Here is a 26065-nt window from a genome sequence, read left to right as displayed (position 1 = left end):
ATAATAGTGGCGATTAGCGCACACACAATAATGATATAATAAAATTCACAACATAATAGTGGCGATTCGCGCACACGTAAATGTGTATAAAAATAAATTAAACAAACAATAAATATTACGGCGATTCGCGCACGTATAAATAATTATAATATAAAAAACTCCCGGCGATTAGCGCACATAAAAATAATTTAATAAAATAAACAATAATAATAATACTGGCAATTCGTGCCTACAACAAATTTTGTAAAAAGAAAAATTGTTCGCAAACGCGCAACGGACAATTCACGACGACGTACGGTCAAAGACAAAGTTGCGGCGGCCGTGTTAAAATACGCGCCCACGAGCTGGCGACGCAGATAACGCGCCGATAAACGATAAGGCGTTGGGATTTAATTAATTTAAATAATTCACACACAATAACAAAAATAAATAAACTATATACAGATAATTGTGCGCGTGTCCGATCGCGGTGATATACACGGTTCGTTGACCGGTTGTTACGGCGGCAACAGTAATGAATCCGGTTAGCAAAACGTGTGCGTCGGGTGGCTTCAGCCGAAGTCCGAGTTACTTCAGGTATAGTTACTGTGAATCAAGTCACGGGTTAGCATCAGCAGCGCACTGCAGTGATGCAATCATGTGGTCCCTGGGTCCAGACACCCCTTTGAACCATGTTGTATCTTTCTAAAATAATAATATTTGACAAAATTAAATAATTGATTCGAAGATTGATTTAAGAAATTCCACATCAGAAAGAAGACTCAATGGATTAGCTACTCTCAATGTCCACTACGAAGTTAGTGTAATACCTGAAGAAGTAACACAACATTTAAACTGTACAAAACATTGCTTGGATTTTAATTTATAATCTTGTATATACCTTTTACTTGGCGCAACTTGGATTCCCTAACATCTATGACCTATTACTGAAACTCGGAAAATACCGTATAATATAAAGGAAATAACGGAATTTCGTTATATCTAATATATTTGATATTATTAACAATAAACATAGGTAATAAAAACAATAAAACAAAAAGTATTTATTAACTTTGTTAAGTTTACATGTATAGACATGTGTTATACATCAATACTGGTATGAAAATTGGCATCAACTTCGTATGCAATCGTGTAGTTAAAAATCAGTTAAAATCCTACGAAATTGTGTAGCTTATAAAAGTATTGCCGATAATGAACACACGCAATAGTGATTTACCTAGCGCACCAGTTCAACGCAAAAAAAAGGAACGTATTGTTTTCTTCAATCTGATTGCTTTCTCCGCCCAGGCACCGATGACGGGGGAGGTTTGTTTATATTTTTAAATTTTTTCCTCCTACAAACCCTACATTCTGATAACGTTTTACGTTTTGTTACGAGCCCGTATACGCCCGACGAGCACACACGTTACCACGTCGTCATACTTTGCGCTTGTGGGTACGTCTCGCTGTCCGAATCGAACGGCAATCGCTCAGACACAAAAAAAAAACGTATTATTTTTGTTAGTTTATTAATTCGTGGTGACCCTTAGGCTGTTGGAAGTTGGATTTTTTTTGTCTTTCTCTTTTTTACGGTAGTTTTAAGTCGGTTTGTTTGTGGGTTTCTCATTCGCACGAAACGCATGTTTTGGTGGATGAACGGGGTTGGACTTTTTTCCGGGAAGATCTCCGGGCGCGATCGATCCGACCGAAAAGCGAAATCGCCAATGCCACGGTCGTGTAGACACAGCCGTCTTGTCCCATGTGGCCACAGCCGATCCCGCGTATACAACTAAAAGGTATGGAAATAATATCGAACGCTCTTCAAAGCCACGGAAAAATAATATTGGATCGAACGGTCGTGAAATTTCATCGTCGAAACGGTACGGATGACGATATTGACCAGTGTTTTTCAACACAACGTGTACCGAATGGCAGAAAATGTAAATCGATATTTGATATAATGAAGCGCATTAAAGTGTTATGTTGTCTAAAACTTGTGCGCTACAGAATTCCGATTTACTTCTAATGAAAATAAAACGTTAACACGCACGTTTAATGATTTGTAAAAGGTTTTTGTTCGGCTTACGGTCGGACTATGGGACGGACGGACTAAGTGCCGCCGAGAACTATACCGATAACAAACCAAACATTCATCACACCTGAAATATGTATACATATTATAATAGCAATCATACTATAGTATTAAATCGGAAACGATCCTGTCGAATTATTTTATCAGTATTTCGAACGAGTACATAAAAATATATTGATCTATATACCTAAATAATTTAGTCAAAATGTATATAATAATGTATGCATTTTTAATAAAAAATAGAAAAATATCACACTACCTATATTTACAAATGTATTGGTTTTCTTCTGCAATAATTGATTGTGACACAAATTTGATCGTCTTATCGAGAATTTTTTTTCCTCTGAGAATGTATCTCATATTTGTGTTATTTAATTTTTTTACAAAGATTATTTTTATCATTTTATATTGTTTAAAATGTAACAAAGCGTAATTAACTGCAACATAAAATTTAAACCCTCAAAAAAAACTTACAGTTGATGACAAATACTTATAGTGATATACTCGTAGTATACCATGATAACTGTTAAATTTTTAATAATAAAGAAATAAATTACTCTGATTATACTGCAGTCTCAATCAAATTAAACCATCCCATATACAATGCATTTAATATATAATATTTTATCTTTAAATGTCAAAATATATGTAAATTATTTTTAATAAAACTTAAACTAAAATTACATAAAAAAAACAAAAAATAAAAATTAATTAATTAGATATTTTAATCTCTTCGCGGTGAATGCAATCATTAGTATTTTGTTTCCTTATGTGAATGATAAAATTTTATAAATATTGATAACCCACAATAATGCTCAACCACTGTTTTATTGAAACTTCAAAACATCTATCAATTAATAAAATGTTTTGTGAATTTGATAACACGTCCGCGCAAAAGTGACTTATGGTTCACTAATTCAAATATTCAACTAAAAATATTCATGACAGTATTATTATATGATTACGAACGTTGAAATATTTTTTTCCAGTTTCACATGTTTGAGCCATTGTAGTTTATGAATATGATTTTCATAAGAAAAAAATCTAAACCACCGAACTTCGATCGAGTTGCAATGCGAAATCCGTTAACTTTACTCACAAGAACATCAATAACATTTTTTTTATAAACTATGGTATAATGGTATACGAGGATTTCCGACGATCGCATTCGATTCCCATGGGTATAGTTTTTCAATCGACATTTTTAATTTCGATAACCACTGTTCACGAAAAGAAAAAAAAATATCGGGTGTCTAATCTAATGATTTATGAATATTTGCTGAAGAAATTGCATAGGTTAATCTGCAAGTATAACAGTGTTTCTATCACAATATAAAACTAGTAAGTACGCCGCTGTTTTATACTCTGGACCCGTCGTGTTTCTAACGATATCGACTGAACGATCGGACAATAATCACAGAACTGTTCAAAGCTTTTCATCGTTATAATAAACTCGGGCATAATTTTAAAACGCAATGTGTAATATTGTATTAATACGTTTATATATACAGTAGAAGCCACTTATTAGGAACACGGATAATTGATACATTCACGTTATTGACACAAAATATCTAGGGATGCATCGGCCATATATTTAAACATTGTAAATCAATCGGATTATTGAAACAACACATCGGTCATTTGAAACAATAAGAGACAAGGTCGTCGAAAAATTCTAATTATTTGACGATAACCAATGTATTGTGATTACAATGTACTTATGTATCTTATGTCGTTACGATTCTTCTCTATCGGTATCCACGACATTCTTCGGTATCGAATCGCGGTACGACAATCGACCACGAGCAGTTGTGATTCGCACACCATTTGTTTCTCGAAGTAATTCCAATAACAAACTGTTCCACGAACCAGCTATTATTACATCAAACGTGACTCGGTGCACACTGTCAAATACATGAAATATGCATTTACCAAGTTTTATCGCAGCGGTTTGACTGCACCGGTAGGGCGGTACGTATTGTCTTATACGTTTCCGGAACAGTTGATTACGAGTCGTACATGGATTTTTTTTCTATATTCTTTTTTCCGTCGTTGCTTCGATCAATTATTATTATTATCATCATCATTCATGAAGTTCTTGGTTATTTTATGTGGCTTTGGTTGCGCTTGAACACACCGCGGAAGGTTTCACTAAATCATATAAATTCGTGTATATCAAAAAATTTACTATATTCTGGTTTATGTGGATTGCAAAACAGTCTATAAATATATTGACGAATATCCATTTGTGTTAGTTTTCGAATTTTCGTCGAAATATGAAATTTTAGAAACGAAATCGACTGTGCGCTCTTTTTCATTTTTCTAGGGCAATATAAGGCACTACCAAATTATAGTTGTCCATGATTTCCACCCGAATTCATAATATATAACAATATGACATGAGGGTAAAAACATGCAAAGTTTCCAAATTTTAAACAAAAATGTTCGGTGTTTATTGATCAAAATATTAGTGGACAATATGAAAATGTAAACACAGTTTACCAAAAACATTGGCATAGCGTAACGGCTTGTCAAAATAATACTATAAAAATATAGTTTCACGCACTCGAACTCACAACGTCTCCAAAATTTTGAACATTTTCAACTCCAGAATGTGTGGGATTCTGTATTGAAAAAAAGGTTTCTATCAACTATAACACATATAGTTTCATCCACGCGAATAATATAGGTGTGTGTTCTCCTCCGATTTACTGTAACTATTTGTGAATAATCTTTTAATACCTTTATTAGATTGACCCATCCACATTAATGTACAAACCTTTACAACACACCCATTATTCTGCGTATTCTCCGGTGACACTGATTGATTACATCTACGAAAAGGTTGTATTCGTGTTTGAAGACGATAATAATTACCTTCAAACGTATTTTCTCGGTAAAGTCGATTATACAGTTTTCATTTCTCTAACTCTTTTAAAAACAAACTTCTCTATGTTATTCGTTTCACTTCCTCTACTACGAGTATAAGTAATTAACCAAGCCAATAGCACGCTAATGAGAATGAAAATTAACGACTGCAATTTGTTATAGATTGTTTTGATAAATATATCTTACATGGCTATATATATACGCACTCAGAACGGTCAAATCAATGTATTTTATTTTCGTTACTAGGACGAACAACAAAAATCTAGTAAATATTATTTATTCATCTGCATTGTGACAAATATTCCATTGTGGTGTAAGGAGATTTGGGAAAGTGAGAAGGAGATTTGAATTGAGAAGAAGTGGGTACAGTATTAGTATTTTGATAATTTGATCGAGTTGTTTAGCGACGTTTAAAAAGTAATGTATATTTCATATAACTTTTGTTGTTGGATGTATGATGACACTCACGTAAGGTGCGCTTGGCTGAATTGCTTTTTTCTTTGGTGTAACTGTCTGAGAAGTTGTTTTCACTACATTTAACACAACGTGAAGGGTGATGACAATATTTAACGGTATGTCCATAGCTCTGAAAGTTTCAAAACTGAGGTGGATCTCTACTGGTCCTGTAGAGTAATGCGACTTTTATTTTGGTGTACAACATTGATGCAATTTTTTTTTATTGTTTGTAATTGGATTAATCTTCATGAAAAACAGTGGATTTGATTATTTTTAATGACGTTCGTAATTTTTTTGGCGGAGTGATCTAATTCCAATAGGGCGATAGGGCAATATGGTGATATATTAGATATGAGTGTTGAATGGAACAAATTTCTGATTATTATCTAATTGAGTTGATATGTTTGTGGCATGAACTGTGAAAACAAGCATCGGTAGCCATCAGGTGATCTGTAACTGCTTTGAAATGTAGAGGTCCATAATGGCGAACAATTAAAAAGGAAGATGATGACTTATACGTGAACCCGTTGAGACCAGTAATACGTATATATTAACTTGTTTTTGAAAGCAGAGAAGATATTAATATTTTAAACATATATTGGCAAAGTCCTGAATTTGTCGTGTTGGTGGTATGCAATTTATTCATTGATTAAATATGGAATGTCTCGAAAGGTGTCTGGTTCAATTTCATTGTTCTTTTCACTCACCAAGATAGCGAAACAATTAGGCGAAAGGGTATTTTGTTTTTTTTCTGCGTATAAATAAGAAAATTAGTTGATGATGACAGTGACCATTTGGATTTGGTAGTAAGCAAAGAAGTGAAAAGGGTATGATATCAATTTTGAAATTAAAGACTCATTTAATACAACATAATACCGTAGACTGGTTAGATAATTAAAATCGTGATAACGGAACGAACAAATTGCAATTTAATGGACATGCGACCGTATTGCAGATCATCACCAAACTGATACCCAACTAACACCGAATATTCATATAATGGACTATTGTTTATACATTTTGCTTATTCTATTATTATTACAATTTAATCATATATAATTATTTCTTGAGTATTCGTTGAAGATATATCTAAATAAAAATAATATAATCATGGTAAAATATTGATCTTAAAAGAATATTCATATACGAGTATATATATACACTTTCATGCACTACCTATTCTCCATGTAAAAAGTTCAAAAAATAAACTTAACTTATAAACCGTAAATGAATTCAACCGTGTTAACGTCCAAACATATATAAATAACACTTTATAGTTATAAAATATGTTTTAAATTTTAATGAGTGTGGAAAACCAATTAATATAGTAATATAGCCATGTACTTTCGTTATTTTTTCACAAGAATTTGTTATACCAGTATGGACCATAAAATTGTTTTATAGTTTTTATAGTTCAGTCGAGAGAAATATTAAATTAGATTACCGGTCAAACATAATGTTCAATGTAAAAATCATTTTTTAAATAAATGGAAAGTAAATATCCGAGGGGAAAAATCGTATAAATACCTAATCTAGTTAATTGCATTTTATATAATGAATTACAAATTTATATATCTACAAGGTTATCTCCATACCTAATCAAAAAATATATCGTAATAGATGGACTACATTTGTGGTAAAAATAGATTGAGCACATCTATCGAATCACCAAACGCTTCTTAAAAAATTCATTATCCCAGTCGGTGGTCTTCTGTAGCTTAGAAAAATAATGTCTTTGAATTTAACTAAAGGGAAAGGGAATTGGAGACGTATTTATTTTTGTACATCGAACTTGATTTCCGAAAGATAATTTTCATTTCTTCATTTGAATTAATTGTATGTTCTCGTAGTATCATAGCTGAGAATATAAAAATTGTATTCAATGTATAATTATAATCTTTTTTTTCAAACTGCGAACAAAGTTGTTTAAGTAGAATCAATCTTCGTAAGCTCAATAAAATACATGAGCTCGCGGAAATTGTGAATGATTTCTCAATTTGATTTCCGGAACTATATTTAACTATAACATGTATAGTATAAATGGATGAATAATTCATTATATATAAATATTAATATTTGTTAGCATTATTTGTATAATATTGAATAAAATTGTATCACTATTTTTCTTCAGTGGTAGAATCATGACCAAGAGGAAAGATACTTATAATCATTATTTTTAAACTGTAGTTCATATTCTTCAAACGGACTATTGTTTCTTCTACACTAGGGGCTTGTAACTAAAAATGTATTTTAATATCAATATTATTGTTTACAAAATCAATGATTACGAAATAAATTATGGTCGAAATATCATATTAAAAGAAATAAAATTATACTAAAAATAAGAATTATACTTTCGAATATTTTACCGTAGTACCATATTTAAAGTTATATTATTATTTCTTATATATTAAAGATTAGTAAATGATTTAAATATTGTACATTTTTATTGTTTCCCGATAAAATGAAAATGTCTATGTATATTTATTTAATTAATAATGTCATAACACTACAACATTTAGATATTTTTACAGTGTAATGTGAATAATAAGTCATTAAATCCCTTAAAATGTCAAAGTATCACATTTCACCGTTTTGTTCATACCATACATTTTCAATGCTATTTATGTGAAGTTCCATTAAGCCCAGTTAATATTATCTGTGATCTAGGTTTGGTTTATTCATCTAACTTGATATTTAACACTCCTATTGATACTGTTTATAGTAATAATCTTCTAACATTAGATATTTTGAAAATATTATATCATGATTTAAATAACCCATTTTATCTAAAAGCTTTATATTACTCTTTAGTTAGATTAAAACTCGAATGCGGTGCTATTATATCCGCATCAAAGGAGTTTAATTAATAAATTAGGAATGGTATAAAAAATTTGTTTTTGTTTTTGTGCGTTTAAATCTGGTTGGCTTAATCATAATGTGGAACAGGTTGCTAATAATTCAGAACTAAAAACTCTAAGGACCCGGTATCTATTAGATTAAACTACATTTTTACACAAAATCGTTAATGGAGTTATAGACTGTCCTGAGTTTATGCATAAATTAACTTTAAAGTACCTTCATTTAATTATAGGACAAATAAACCCTTTCTTAGCCCACTAACCACAAATAATTATTACACTAATAGAGTACCATCTCCCAAAATCAGGTTATAATGAATAAATTATGATTTTTTTTTCAACACTTGTTCTGAATTCAAAACTAATACTTTTATCAATTTAAAGTAAAATATGTCTTTATAGTTTTTATATTTATATATTTTTATAAATTTAACACTGAATAATATCTGTACTTTTACCCTTTCGAGGTATCAATAAATAAATATTATGTATTTTACTTAATTTCACTTTTAATTTTAGTATCTGTTGCATATTTTATTTTATACTTTTTACAAAACGTGATTTAATCCCCTCGCTTTCAAGATAATATTTGATAATTAAATGTGATTTGTGTATCGAGTAATTATATTTAAATTAACCATGATAAGGACACTTACTATTATTAATATATTTCATTAGCTATTCAACTTGACTGATGGTTTAAAATGTACATATAGTAAACTGTGATTGTGGCTGTAGGAATACACAATCGATTACACTAATCTTGTTGAAAAAATATTTATATTCATCGTGGTAAATGATTATACATACTACGATCAACCATGACTTATTTTATGTTATTATTCTCATTTCAGTTATAACGTGTCGTTTATGATAATAACGTACTTCATGCCCATTGGTCTGATGAGTTTCACCTACGCGATGATTGGTCACGAGCTGTGGGGAAGTCAGAGCATTGGAGAATGTACGCAGAGGCAGCTGGAACACATCAAATCCAAGCGACGAGTACGTAATTTTTTTTTTTATTTATTTCAAAATGTACGGTCTGAGATGTAATAGGAACACTGTTGCCTTTTGTTTCTATAAACATAGTTGATTGTCGAATTAATACTGTACCGAAAAGAACAATTAAATCGAAAGAAAACCAATATTTGTAATATTTTTTACACTACACACGCTTTATTTTTATCGCTATTGTTATTGTTTTTATTATTACTTTTAGTATTTTTTATTTCGTATTAAAACCACACATGTTCTTGAAATATATATTTATGAAACAGAACACAAGGTTTTTTCGTTGTGTAAAGAAGGATTGAAGTTTAATCCTGTCAGCTGTCAGTTTTAACTCAGTTTTTTTTGGTTTCTCCCTACCCTCCTTTTCTAGAAACCATTTATGCTCAATGCATTTTACAAATTACTGTGTCTCGGGCATATTGTACCAATAGCAATAAGCAAAATGTCATATTGCTTCTCAGTCGTAATATACTACTGATTTAATTTTTTTGTATTAAATAATTCAATATATTTTAAGTAAACTGTTGTTTCCGTCTATAATTAATGTTGGTTTGAAATTTGCTATATTTTGGTTGAATTATTTCACCATTTATATATTAATCTAAGATGTACTACTAACATAAATAAATAAATACTTTAATTTTTACTGTGCATTAATTTATTTATTATTCTTCTGTTTCTTACTCGTATTTCTAATGGTTGAAAAGTAATACAAAAATAAACAGATTTCTGATAATTAACAGATTGAGTAATCATATCAATTATAAATTAATTATACCATTTTATCGATTAATTTAATCAGTCTAAAGAGATATTAATTTTATAATTTCTGGGATACTTAGTTAATTTTTCAACGAACTCGAGTAATTTTGCATTCTTTATCGACGGAAATATTCAGTCGTATACTTATACTCATCGCGACAAATGCTATTGAAATGAGTTAATATAATTTAACTCAAACATTTATTTTTAGTTAGATAATAAATAAATAAACAATTAAGACTTTTTGACGCGAGTTACATAATATTATGTTACGTAAAACTTTTCGATTACATTTTTGATACCTAATAAATGAAAGTTATCAAAGAATAGATAATTTCATCGTTCGCCGTCAAACACTAATGTACTTGTATAAAATATATAGAAACCCAAAGGGATCGTATTGATCGCCAGGTATTAGTTTTAATTTACATTTTTATCTCGTAATACGGCGTAATGGATAGGCAATTTAATGCCATACCTGTATGGGAGGTTTTTGTATAATCAAATATGATACTAATTTAGTGTACACTATAAACATTATTATCATTACAGGTGCATATTCCATAATGCGTTAAATCGAATTTATTACGTCTCAAACGATTTATTTACTAAAAAATTCCACATATTTTACTTAGATCTAGAAAATTAATTTTAGTTTCATCGTGGTTTACGGTTATTCTGTTCTACGTAAATGCTATTATTGTGTTTTACGAATTTTGTGAGTACCATTTTTTTCAGAAAATTAAGTGCCATGCATTGATTGTGATTCAAACACAGATGACATTTAAGACATCAGAAACTTAATGAACACTTACAGAAAATTTAAGAAAAACATAGTATGAAAAAAAAAGAACAATGAAATTTACGCGATACAACAATTTTTGACAAAATCGATTCTGAATGGTTACATATTTTTCCGTATAGTTGTAAAACCTTTTGCGGTCGCACTTGGAACGGTTATAATTGATCATCGAATGCTATTTGATTAATGTGTAGATAATATAATCTGTTGTTTGTAACCATATTTAGTTATATTCAGAATGGCTCTGCTAATCGGATTTTAACGTAGTTAGCAACCGATTAAATCAGTTTACCAGACATCTGCGTTTATCATTAGCTATTTGTCTAAATTGTTAAAGTGCCAAACTTAATGGCAGTATACAATAGTGAGCTGATTCGCAGGTAAACGGAAGTATAATGTGGATCGTGGTATGATTATTTCAAACCGATAATAATCATTGGAAAATGCAACAACCAACAAATGAACAATGAAAAAAAAATTATTAATGGAACTGGTGGAAATTGACTAAATTTCTTTTTTTATTTTACAAAATCCATGGAACCGTGTATTTCATTTTTGGTAAGCATTATTCATAGCTTTATCGAGATTAACGTCAACATTAATAATATATCTTTATTGATGATTCAATATTATTCGAATTAATTACTATTAAAAATACGCAACTGCATACTTTCTGACTTAATATGGTTTTTAAAATAATTTATTGGAATGCAAATTTGATAACCTCATTAATTTTTTTAACCAAAAAAAAATAATTTTATGTCGTTGGAGAATGAGAGAATGAATATCGTATAACATTCTTATTGGAATGATTCCAAACTTTAATATTTATACCATATAGTTCAAAAGAATTTTAAGATTTTATTTAAGCGATATTATAATTCAAAGAACAATATTCTTTTTTCACAATTATCAACTTTGATTTAATTAAAAGTTTCATTCTTTCACTATACAATGCACAACTTATAATTTATAATATTTTATAGATAAACATTATATAAAGTATAAATTTAAGTAGATTAAAAAAATAAAATCCAATGTTGACAATATTGAAGCGTATTAATATTTTAATTGAAAATGTGAAGTAAAATGCGAACTTAATATACTATATAATTTTATTTTTACATTGCATTCTGTTGTAGTATGCGATGGTGTAATATTACCGTATTTCACCACAAATTCCACAACACTTTTTATTAAGTTGTAATATGAATATATTTAAAAAAATAGTAACGCAAAACATGTACATAAAAGTATAAATAAATAAAGAATCAGAATAATAATAATAATAAAAGGAATGAAAATTTGTTATTTTATATTCTTATAAAATATACGGGTGTGTTATAAGAATTTCAGAAAGAACCGTCGATCACACACATATATATCAAATAAACTATTTTTACTATTTCTGGTCGTTATTTGTAATATTCGATTGACATTATCTTATTTTTCTATTTCGATACGATAACGGGCAACAATAACGGAACCAACAAGCTTGAATATAGAATCGCTAGATACAAATCGAAGTTAATTAATGATTCGGTCCGAATCGTCGTACTAAGGTGGTGATTTCGTGAGATATCATATGCGGCAAAATCACCGCATAGAGACATTTTCGTCATGATTGACGCCTGACGGATAGAAAGTTGATGACACTATCGATTCGTTACGTAAGAAAGTCGTTTTTAGTATTACACTTTCCAAGTTTACTTTCTTATAGTATTTTATACTTACAATTTTTACGTAAACATCGTTCTGAAACATTAGTTTGTTCATATTTCTAATGTTATTAATATTATTGTCTTTGATCAATATATTAATAATACTAATCTATCGAACTATCATTGTACTAACCATTCACTGACTGATCGCTGTATCTTAAAAAAAAAATATATATATAAAACTATTGTTCTTATTTTTTTTGTTTCACTCCACCAAAATAAGACTTGTTCTTTAAAAGTTCGAATCGTTGAGTTAGTTTTTGCGGTTGCCGATAACGCGTACACGTCAGACGGGGGACGGTTTATTATTTCCAAATAGGTTTTCCGTATCGCTCGACAACATAACAGTAGACTCTGATCAGGGCCTAAAACTTTGCGTATCACAGTGCACTTTGCGTGGTACAAACATTTAAATGCGCATTAAGAAATTTTAAAGTGTGTTATGAAATCGATGGAGTCACAAAAACAGTTGCTTACACAGACAAAATGTATCGCGGAATCACGTGAACTCTGAATACTGTTTTCATGTTTAATTAAAATACGTTTATTTAAAATATAGTTCATATGAGTGTGCATTTTAAATTTTAAAATGAGCAAACAGATAGTCATAATTAAAACTAATGTCAGTCAGTACTTTCTTTCGAAGTTTTCTGAAAATTAAACATAGCTTCGATTGAGCCTAGAAGTAAAATATAACGATAATCATAACAACGACGATAAATTGTACAAAAACTGTAACGGGCTTATTATTCCGGAAGAGGGGAAAAAAAAAGTAAAATCATATCACGAACGTGTTGCGACTTCCCTCAGCCTTCGGACGAACGCCGTAAATTTGCAGTCGCAATTATATTGTCATCGGTGTCATTGCAGCGGTGGCGGTCATGCAACGAAATTACCAAAAGGAAATGCGGCAGAAACCGGACGTGTTTTCATTAAAAACCATAAATTACAAAGTGGTGGGCGTTTATTTCCTAATTCGATACCGATCCTTCGAGCGTATTATGTTGCGGTCGGAACGTGGTATGACATCTCATCGTAGACGAAAAACCAACTCCTGCACATTTTACGAGTGCACACGCAATAAAATTCAATAACATTCAATGTTTGAACTTCGATCCAGAACCACGTTCAACAGAGGGCAAGGAAGGGATTGTCCTGGGGCGGAAAATTATTGAGGATCAACATAAAATAAAATAGTATATAATTTTAATTTTTCTTGTATGAATGTATAACCATAATGCATATTATTTCGTTCATAAATACCACGATAAAGCCGCAGTTTACGGCTTCATGACACAAGAGGATAAAAATTAAGAACTTATACTGTAATCGTATAAACTAATTTCATTATTCCTGTAGGTTTCTTGAATCGAATATAGTCAGGTACAATTATATCGTTTTATTTAATCTCGGAAGTCAGCACATTGCACCGTTAGGTGTGTAAATATCTTTTCAGTGTGATAATTTTATTTTTAAACAGTTATAATATTATTTTTCTTAAGGACGGCATATTTTAATTTGCCCCGGAGCGGTAACAATACTTAACGCGGCACTGGTTCGACCGATACAAATCCCGACCCGTTTCGCGTTCGAATGGCATTTGCCAAATAGAACAAACAAACGGAATACAATATACATACATACGTATCTGCCTGTACTTGGATATTCTGATCCGTCTTACGACCAATATGTCCTGCTATTACGAGAAAATAATGATTCGTTTCACTAGTGTTTTCGATTATATTACGCTTCGACAGTATTCGCTAAATTTACAATATTATAGCAGTTGGCAGAATCGTGTTACTTGACGACAGTTACCGTTAGACGAATGACTTCTTAACGGCTAACCGTTTCGTTGAACGGGCGTCGATTGCACGAGACTTGTCGTCCAACGTCCCGACAACTGTTCGGAATCGCACACGTTTAAAGTACACATGTGTTATGCAAAACATAATTAATATTACTGTCCATCAAAAACATAAGCGCCCGCGAACCGTTATGGTAACAATATGTATTTGCGTGGACGGTAAATAAGTTTTCGTGCACGTACGGTATAAATAAATATTATCGGTGAGTCGAGCGATTTTGATTTATGATTTTCGGATGTAGGCCGTCAGCAAGAAGTTAACCGCCGTCCCAGAACTTATTCAAAACTTCGTTGAGACGTCAACACCGTGTATTAAGCACTAAGAGACGATTAAAAATAATGTGATCTAATGTAAACGGTAACATTGAAACGGAACCGATTAAAACATTAGATGTTTGATGGTTACGAACGTTGGGAAAAACGAAAATCGAAATTGTTTACGGTAGATCAGCAAAATCTAAAGTGATTAATGTTCTGTCGGTGTACGGTTGTTTACGTTCTAGATCCCTGGTTGTTGAAACGGCCATCCGTCTTTAACTCAATCATTTCAAAAAATGCACGTAGGTACATATTATAAAAGGTATCATTACGACTGAACTCAAGACAATCCGTGATCGTGACATGATTGGTTTTATGCGGATCAAAAGTCTAACGAAAAAAATCTAATAAAAACACCGGTTGTTTGTATAAATAAACCGTAAGCAGACAAATCGATTCGTTGAAGATGTAACTACTTTGTTGTGCACGCCCTTGGTCGTCGAGATTTTCATTGTAGCTAATCGAGTATTTCGATATATTTTAATAAAAACTGTTTGAATACGAATTAATATACATAGTTAATCCATTATTCATTTTTGCATTAATTTACCGTAAAATCGATTTCATCAAATTTCGTTCTTACGAAGTTATAATTACTCATTCTATGAATATATTTTCATCGTATTCATCATATATATAATCGTTAAATATATTTGCTTTGAAAACGTTTGTCTACTTTGATCGAGATTCAAGGTTCAATAGGAATCGAAAACAACAATATCGATACTCCGGGGAACATTCAAACACTCACGGCGAGATTATATGAAAAATTGGTTTGTTCAATTTTCTACCCGATTGTATCCGAAAATGGTAATTGTTATGTTCAATACATCGAGTGCTATTATCTCGACAACATTTCCCCACGCGCGAATGGATACATTTTTTACGACGTCGCGTGAAGTTTCGCGAACCAACAAAGCGAGATTTCGCGTTAATAGTGATTTATGTCCCAAAGTTTTCTTATTATTTTTACACTTGTTACTTGTCTCGAGATGACCGTTTCGAGGGGATTGTTTTAAAGTTGCAACGAGCATTACCACGTAAATGCCTGCATTCCGTTTTTCTTTACCACAACATGATAAAAAGTGTTTCTGTTTTTGATGTCACGCAGAAAAGTGAATAATATAAGTACATTCATTTTGGCGCAACAAATCTAACATGTCATGCAATACACCGTTGTGGCAATATTATTGATAACGCGTTATCCAGTGCACTGTCGAAACTAAACTTCTTCACTACTTAATATCTTTAATACATAAATAACTTAAATACTTAAACTACTTTAATATATAAATAATTAATTGTGATCTACACTTAATTAAACTGAATTTAGTACGTTTAAGTGTTGAGTTTTGAATGATTATTAAAACTTGAATAGTTTTTGATTAATTAAAAACTGTTTATCATTTTCAATTTTCATTATATTTAAAGCATTAATATGTGCAATATCAAATAAATTGTTCAGTTTGTTTATGAATTCTGTTTCTTTTAATTTAAATGAATCGCCTACCTTATGTGAATTTTTTTGTAGAGCACGCCATTCTTCCTACACATTTAAAAGTTTATTAATACAATGCTGAACTGCTCGGACAGGAATTCGATCTTTTTCCCAAAAAATATTGCATTCACGAACGGCTATCGAAGCACTTTCTCTCGTATTAAGTTTTACTGTTCTCACATTATAAAAAAATACTGAAAGCACTTGTCCAATAGACGGGAGTTTTGAGTCTAGTATTTGGGTAGATGGTGACCCAATTAAAAATATTTGTTCATCAGCTCGTAATTTTCTAGACATATTTGCAAAACAATAAGGTACCAAAAAAAAAAAAAAAAAAACGTAACAACAAACGATGTACTCAACTATATCACGCACCGTAACGAAGACGACTACACGATATTATTAATAAAAATCTATTAGACTCGTAGATCGTAATCCATACCATTCTTATCTAGAAAAAATACGATAATATTGAACATAACGATGTTTTTAATGTTCAAATAATCTAATGATTTCTGTAATTGTGTGCAATGTGTATTTATAAAAATTCATAATATAATTTTGAGAAAATAGTACTTTCATACACAAAATTCAATATATCTTGTAAATTATAATAAATAAGAAGAAGTATGTAAGAACATAATTTATAGACAATTTTATTATATTTAAAATATATTATGTAGCAAATTTTAATTTTCCTAATTGTAAATGAGTTATATATGAAAATGTAAAATATATCATTAAATTATGAATGAATTAATATACTCAAATTTCAAATTCAAGTTGGCACGGGTAAACCTTAATAGATTGACTTAAAACTTTTTGTAGTTCATTTTTGTAGGCATATACACAAATTAAGAGGGTGAGACCAACAAAAATGCAAAAAAAAAAAAATTTAAGGAACACCCTAATATATGTTTTTTTTAATTAAATACAATTTGTTTATCAATATTAATTCATTAAAATTAATTTAAATTGTATGATTTAAATTTATAGTGGGTTGATTATTAAATTACATACTCATCAAAAGTATTTTGTTATATGCACTTACGCTAGTTAATTTAATAATTAAAAAAAATATTAACACTTATATATCATTGTAAATAAAACGTACATAAAAATAAATGAAAAACATATTGATAAGAATCCAATTTCATAAACTATATATTAAAATGATTATTAGATTTTTGTAAAAATGTTGCTAGTTATTATTTAGAACTTCAGTAAGTTATATATTATTATAGATAAAATAAAAAAAATAGTAAAATAGTCAGTAGAGCGTGTAGCCATTATATATTTTTTTTTAATGTTATTTTTTTAAATATATTGATAAAAATATTGAATAATAAATCTAATATTCTTGTATTTTTTCTAAGACATCGAATTTCACTATTGCCTATGATACAGATGTATTGTGGATTGAAAGCTTTCTACATAAATTAGTAATGTAACAACGAAAACGAAATCTATGGGTATTAGTATAACCTAATTCGACGTCTTGAAAGTAGTTGTTTTGGTACATTTTTTTGTTTTAGAGACGAAGGACAAACACTTACACAGATCAATGACAAGCGTACGGTCGTTTATGGTTTGAATTCATCGATAACATACTTTAGTGGTTCGGGTTTGGTTAAAAGCTAGACGAAATGTGGCATAATTGGTTTTGTCCTAGAATACAAAGTCGCATTAATATTACAGCCAACAAAACAATAATTTTTATGAAAAATGCGTGTTTGTATTTAAAAATATATTATAAATAATATATGATAGATAAAAACAAGCGTGAACAAGTATTTGAATCTTATAGAAATTGATATTAGCGAGCAATCGAATTGCGTTAAGGAAAATATGAAAACACGATAATAAGTATCGAAATATTATTTTATAAAAATGTTAAAAAGCCAAATTGAATAACATAGTACATTAAAGGAAATTTTAACCTTCATTATTAATTTCCATCTCAAAAAATCCATACATAAATTATCGTCATGATAATAAAATTTTATCATCTCAAGGGTTATCATTTAGTTCTAGATTTTGTTTGAAATATTAAGTTTCGTCTACAGTGTTACATTTCCATGTTATTTGGTTTTATTAAAGCATACATTTTAGTGCAATTGGCACTACAGAATCTATAGCCTAGCAATATCTCCAATACAAACATAAGAGTAAATAAACAATATCTTTGTGTTTACGTAATGTATACGACGCATTCCAACAAATTTAAATTAAATAAATGTAGGGCAGCATCTGTGCTACATTAAATAATCGTATAAATTACAAGCCAATAGAGTATTCTAACGAGAAAATCTAATTACGATGGAGAACAGGGTGAAAATAATAATTAATAACAGTTTAAAAGTTTGTTTTTAACTAACCGAATATCATAATACGTTAGTTATGTTATTGGTATTTGGAAGTTTCTGGATTACTTAATTAATATATTATTACTAAGTAAAATCCGGTCATTTTTATTATTATTATTATTTTTTTTTTTTTGATATGTGATTCAATTTTCTAATCCACTAAGCATTATTATCACCTACAAGAAAAAAAGGAAAAATAAATTAACATTTCTTGAATAAAAAAATATACTTAAGCAGTATTCTATTTAAATTTGTTATTAGAACATACATTTGAAAAATAATTATAACACGATAGTCGCATGATTCGTAACATGATAACTAACCCATCTGTAGTTAAACATTTAAATATAAAAAAAACAAGTTTTATTACAATTTTAATATTTTTTTTTTATTGATTTAAATAAAATTAAAATCTGTAGTGAATTTGCACAATAAGCAATTTTGATAGATACAGGAATAACAATAGCATGAAAGCTTGAATAGGAGAGGGCCACTAGCCACACCTACAATATAACTTAAAATACCTATAAATTATATAAAACTTTTTTTTTATCTGACTCGTTATATTAAAATAACAGAGAATCCACAAATAGGTCACGAGGCCAGTCCCTATTAAAGCAACGAGTGATATTGTTTAAAATTGTTGTGGACGACATTTGATGAATTAATGGATTAGGGTTGTCTTTTTGTTTTTTTTTTTGAATTTTTACAATGGTTAGTTGCTAATTCTTTCACAGTTGGGAGTTGGAGATCTGTATGATGATTTTGATTGTGTATCAGGAAGTATTTGTAATAACTCTAAGAGCTATAGATTGACATTTTTGTAATGGTATACCGTTAGATAGTTTGGCAAAAAAATAAATGAGTTAAAAATAGTTTAAGTAATAGTTTTGTTTAGTGGCTTAAAAAAATTAAAAATCCTCGAACCCCATCACTCTTGTTACCCATCATATAACTTTTTATACCAATATCATTAATTTTATCAAAGTTTGACACACTCGGTGTATTCCCAGAGCCGCAAAACTATAAACCTAAAAATATTAAATGGACATATATGAAATATCATCAAATTCTACTTTCGAGGGAATTGAAACAACATAGTCACCGGAACTCTAGGAACTTGAATATTTTACGCTTCTCAAATTATGAAACTTATCAATTACATTAGCAATATATTTAACGCTTCGAAGGCAAACAGTACAATAGATATGAAATGTTATAAATACCACAAAAACTTAAATACTAGTATGATCATTAACAATAACAATGTAATCAATTAATATAAATCCAAATCTTTAATTTTATTTCAATTTATAATCATTCTATTAAAACGCCCAAAATGACTATAATTTTGACAGTGATGAGTAATAAAGAAAGGAATATTATTTTTATAATTGAAATATAGTAGTTTGAAGTGTATACCTCATAATTATTTAGCGCAATTAAAATTAATATTCATGATATAAAATCAACACCTAATTTTGAATGATATAAAGAATTAGTCACAAATATGATAAGTTATTAAATTCACACAATAAGCTTGCGAATAAAAATGATTCCGAACGTTATCTAATTTGTTAATTAACTTGGATTAGTAAGAATTTCAAACTATCGATCCGTAATCCGAAATTGAGTGAACTAGTGCACCGTATAATACTTTTCAACAGGTTGTATCATTGAATATGAGCGTTTCTAACTATAAATCTAAGTAAGTCATACTGCTCTACAATATATTAAACTTAAATGTTTAATAAAAGAAAAATCACGTGAAAGTTTTACTCAAAGATCTAAAACACAGTAAACTATAATCAAGGATTTTTTACTTATATTGTAGCTATAACTAATTGGATATTTGTTACGGAATATAATTTGAAAAAAATTATCGACATTTAACGAAATATGATAAACCTCGCAGCGAATAAGAAAATTATTTAAATTCAATTGTAATTTTAAACAACCTTAAAGATCACATGATTATAAAGTATAAATTAAAACGATCCGCAAAAAAAATATGTTGATAGTAATTAAAAACCAAGTTTACATCGTTAAAAAAATAACAAAAATAGTAAAGGAGATAAACGAGACTACCTACGGTTTTTATTAGACGCGTACACTCGAGCGACGGGCAAACATTTACTTGAGAATAAATGAAATAACTGACGAATATAGATGTTCGTGTTGAGAGCAAGTCCAGTCGATTTTGATCTGATTCGAACTCGATTGCGGTAAACAGAAAAATTAAAGTGTGAATCGGATAAGAAGCCGCGCGTGTACAAATCATTGACGAACAGCATTCGCGGCGTTAACGTGTTTGTCAACGATTGTCACGCCGATATTGGAATGCAAATCTGTTACTCGGACCAGGGCTTATTTTAAGGTTTGTTTTAGAAGTACGAAAACCTTAAAACTCAACCCATAATCACAAAAATATTACTCCCTGTGTATGAATATAGTAAGAAATTTTATTTGTATATAAAATTTTAAACTCTGCGTTTTTTGAATTGGAGCTGCGCATTTTTCATTTAGAGTTACGCAAAATATGTTATATGTTCAAACACACGTTGAAATAAGCCCGGGTTCGGACCGAGTTTGCGCTGTGCCAAAAGCGCACGTGCAACCGCCAACGGTAATCTTATCAAAGCTGAAATATTAGTTTTCCCCAACGTCGCATTGTTCGCGTCAATCAGATCTTCTATCGATTCGCATCGCGCAGTCGAGTAAACATTATTATTTTGCAGGAGACCCGTAAACAGTCACATATTAGTCGTGCACGCACCCCGAGTGTAAACCCATACAATACGTTCTAATTGTATCGCACCTCCGAGTGCATACGACCTACTAACAGTCTTAGTGGCTGATCCAGGGGCAAGTGGAAGGGTTTTATGGGTATCTGGCTAAAATAGCGAAACAATAACCACGAATTTAAGAATAGCGAAAATATACAATTAGGTATTTAGTGATAATAATTTTGAAAAAAACAACTATGCATCTAGTGAAAAATTGTATACTTTGCCATTTACAAAGTTATTATTATCATTAGTACTGATACAAGTTATAATATTATAATTTGTAATTAACGAATGAAGTCTTTCAGCACAGTCCTTGAACTTATAGTTTTATCTCTGATTGTTCTTCAGAATCATGCTGTTCTCGTTTTGATTCTTCTAAATTTCGAAGTCTCTCTATTAAATTAATAAATTTTCATATAGTATTGGCTTCCACCTAAAAAATATTTATTATATTATTAAAAATACTAATTATTAATAAAATAATTTAAAGTTGTATAAGTTTTGAAACTTATCCAAGTACTAAATTAAAATTTATAGTATTCAAAATAGAAATAACAAAAAACTGCAGTTTCGCTATTATGCATGATCGTTAATTTTAAAATTCGCAATAATCAACTCGCGATTCTTATATTCACAGTTAATTATTTCGCTATTTTGACCTAGAACCGGTTTCAGGTCGGCTTACTCGCGTTTGATGTTTGTCGACAACGTTGGTCTCTCAAACGCTTTTGTTCTTCATGCGTGTCGATTATGGATCGAAGTTAATTCTAGATCAATGCAAATGATTCGGTCGCCACCCTCCGAGTGACACCACTTGTCTCGTTTTACAGTACAGTAAAACATCCCTATACCAGACCCATGTATGACGGAATCCTCCATGAGATATAATTTATGTTGATCATTTTTTATTATTATTTATTTTATTTATTGAGCATAATTCAAACTAAAACAATTTTACGCAAAACATAGTTTTATATACTATGTATATTTATAGTCAGTTACCTTCGAGCTAATGCCTGCACGAAGGCGAGAGTTCTGATCGAATAATTCATTTTTTAATACGTGTAAGCTGAATTTAATTTAAATACAATGAAAAATAACTATAGCAAAGTGAATTAATAAAATGTATATAATATAAATCTTAACGGCAATGAACAATTTATCCTATTATTTATGACATTTACTATGTTCGAAATTAATCGCAACGATATTAACAACAATCCGTGTAAAACTAATGGTATTGTAAAAGTCATGAGAATTCATTTGAAATTTAATATTAATAAAGATAAGAAACTTAACATAAAGAATAATGTTTTCAACGATAATTACGAGCAAACTTAAAACCTCGTATTATGCAATCATATTGTGTTTTTCCATTGCAACACATACATTTATAATCCAGTTTCAGCCTCAATAAGCGGCTCTTTGAAATAGCCCTACCCGCAATACTCTAACCACTGATCCACCTCACCACCCCCTTGGACGGCATTAGTTATCGACGACAAACTTGACTTTGCAAATCGACGCTGGTCCGACCAGCGTTACTCTTTCGCGCGACCCAAAACTTGTTCGATTCGCAAGGAACGTGAACGGATTTCACGGATTGATGTTTCCGTTTTTTACCCGTTTACCGCGTGTGATAACTCCGGTTCGTACTATAAATCGAAACACTGCTGTGTAATGTTGTGTGTTATTTTTTTTTTCTGTAACCGTCGAAATCCCCGACGAAATCCTCGACGTTGACTGTTTCTTAATGGTATTTTCGTATTTTTTTTCCCTTTTTATTTTTCTTGTTTCCTCTTAACCGAATAAATCACCATTCTCGTGAGACATACAATGGTAGAGCACACGTAGTTACGGATTACGGCCACCACGACATGCGTATAGTTTCTATATGCTTGAAATCCCGCGGGACACACGTGGATAATATTATACACGAACGGTGCTCCAAATGAAAAGGAATAAGTAAATATACAAAAAAAAAAAAAAAAAAGAGAGAAAACGTCTATAATATTCAAAATTTGACATTTGTTCTTTAACTGTTCTTTAACATAGGTTTTCTTTAAACTAAAAATATTTGATTGATCTCAGACTTATATAAGTCCAGTAAGTGACTTATTTCTTTAGGACAGTATATATTTATTTGGACATATTCTCTTTTGCACATAACATATTACTTTTGGGCACCATTTAATTTGAATTTTTCCCTATCACTCACAAAATATAATATATTCCTTTGGGTAACTTTTTTTTTTTGATATACGTCCTTTTTCTCGGTATATCATTAATATTATTAGAATTATATTATACAAATAAGTAGAAGATAAACAATTCGGTCAAAAGTGGTATATTATATCGACTTGTTCTTATTAGTACATAAGTATAAATAAGACGACTTATTTCCCTTTTCTCATAAGTTTTATAGACAAACAATTCACTCACTTGGACTCACCTAGGATATATATTATTTTATTTTGGAGCAATCACTAATCCTAATCTAAATAATATATAGTTCAAAAACGACTTAATCGTCGTACATTTATATGATATTCATTTATATGTATCTCAATTATTAATATCAACAGATTAAAGGAAATAAAATATAGACTGAGTAACCAAAAATTGGAAATGTATACATTCAGTTCAAAACTGTTTTGAGCCTTAAAAATGCGATTTTCCGAAAATACTTTTAAATTCCAAATTTTTATAGTGTATCGGTATAACTGATATGTCAGATTTCAAGTTCATACGTTTTATTGTTTTCGATCAAATATGTATCGATCAGTGGATGAGCTAGTTGTAATTCAATTTTATATAAATTTATACAGGGTGTTTCTAAAATGGACGAGAACACTAGTATATGTGTACTCACTGTGATGGTACTATAAAGATATTTTTAATTTTTTTTTATTTGCAAAATTTTGATTCAAATTATTTTCAGAATATTATTTTAAATTGAAAAATAAACACAGTAGTATATCTTTCTGTAAAATTATCTTACGAATTGAGTTGTCACATCATTTTTACCGATTAAAAAAAAAAAAAAAAAAAAAAAAAATGATGAAATAATAAAAAAAATTAAAGTTAGCAGAGTTTTAAACGATCAAATGTATTGCCATTAATTTAAATCGCATGTTTTAATAGTGAAATATAGTATATTTATCGGTAATAACATAATTTAGAGGTAAAAAAAATTAACTACTTAAGTGTTTAGACTGAAATTTCAATTTTAAATATCACAGTAGCATAATTATTTTGACTCGATAAGATAAACATTTTATTTTTTACTTAATATTAGTGCAATTTTATACTTTCATCGTTAATATTGAATTTATCACACTTCCTACTAAAGAGTTGATGACTCGAGCGTGAAAAATTTAAAATAAGCACTATAACGGTGTGACGCCTCGTATAATTTTGCAAAAAACACAACCAAAGTGTTAATTTCTACGTTTAAATAATTTAAATAAACCAAGATTTTGAAGGCAGAAGGAAAACTTGAAAAAGAAAAACTTCATTGTGCCATCACAGTGAGTACACGTATATTGGTGACCTGGTCCATTTCAGAAACACGCTGACGTGTACATATAGATTAACCTACAATATTTTCGATCCACATGGATATCAATAATCTACAAGGATGAGCGATGAAAAAAATCGGTAAAATACGTTCTCTGTGCGGTCTCCGTCTGTACAACACTATAGCTGCAACGTGTTGTAAATCATTTTTCGAACGGACTGCACAACGACGGCGGACCCGATGTGGTTCTAGTACTTACACGCGTAAAAACTACTGGCGAATTCTTTCGAGTCCTACCCCCCCCCTCAACGCACGATGTTACCGGTGACGTAATGATGAATTGTGCGTTCGAAATCTGTCCGCAGGTGGTGAAAATGATGATCGTAGTGGTGACGATTTTCGCCATATGTTGGCTGCCGTATCATATATACTTCATCGTCACCTCTCACATGCCGGAATTGACCACGGAGCCATACATACAAGACGTGTACTTGGCGTTCTACTGGCTAGCAATGTCCAATTCCATGCATAATCCTATCGTCTACTGCTGGATGAACTCAAGGTAAGCATAGGGGAAGTTTTTTTCTTTTTTTTTTTTAACATTATCGTTCGTTTTCCGTTACCCTGGTGCCGTTCACTTTTGGCTTTGCTGAGATCCGAGGGCGGTGGTACGAACCCTATTAGTTTTTCGACTCGCACGGTAAGAGGGATATTATGTACGTCTATCGCCTGAGCCCTGGGGCGGACCGGGTGTAGAGAGGCCCGGTATGACTGTTATCATCATAGTTCGACCAATAAACATTTTTTAGTCGACTAGTGTTCGACTCATCCTCGGTTCTGATATTCTAACAATAAACGGATGTTGTTTTACTGTTCATATTTAACGTTAAATTTCGATTAAGAGTATATTTATTATTGTTATTATAACGGTACTGTCAAGGGTTTCTTCGCCTCCTCGCCTCTACACACACCTGTCCAAACGCTGTACGTTTGAAACCGTTCACGATTAATATTATTACGACCGCTTGCGATCCACTGCGAAACGCGCAGACAGTGTACACCTTATGTTTATGTTCAATGTACACGTAATTATAATTGTCACGTGTAATACATAACTTCAGTGGTGGTCGT

The 26065-nt window shown here is 30.4% G+C and overlaps 1 protein-coding gene across 1 annotated transcript in view; it reads left to right on the top strand.

The window, feature by feature from the left end:
* The window catches only part of LOC112683341, a 143899-nt gene that overhangs the window by 31702 nt on the left and 86132 nt on the right, over positions 1–26065 (top strand). Inside the window, exons 3-4 of the mRNA XM_025554347.1 lie at positions 9132–9282; positions 25300–25496. Coding sequence (XP_025410132.1) covers positions 9132–9282; positions 25300–25496 — 348 coding nt within the window. The remainder of the gene's footprint in view (positions 1–9131; positions 9283–25299; positions 25497–26065) is intronic.

Source organism: Sipha flava, unplaced genomic scaffold, assembly GCF_003268045.1.
Source record: "Sipha flava isolate LNK unplaced genomic scaffold, YSA_version1 224_pilon_pilon, whole genome shotgun sequence".
NCBI classification, from domain to species: Eukaryota; Metazoa; Arthropoda; class Insecta; order Hemiptera; family Aphididae; genus Sipha; species Sipha flava.
This window is presented reverse-complemented; position numbering and strand designations above follow the sequence as displayed.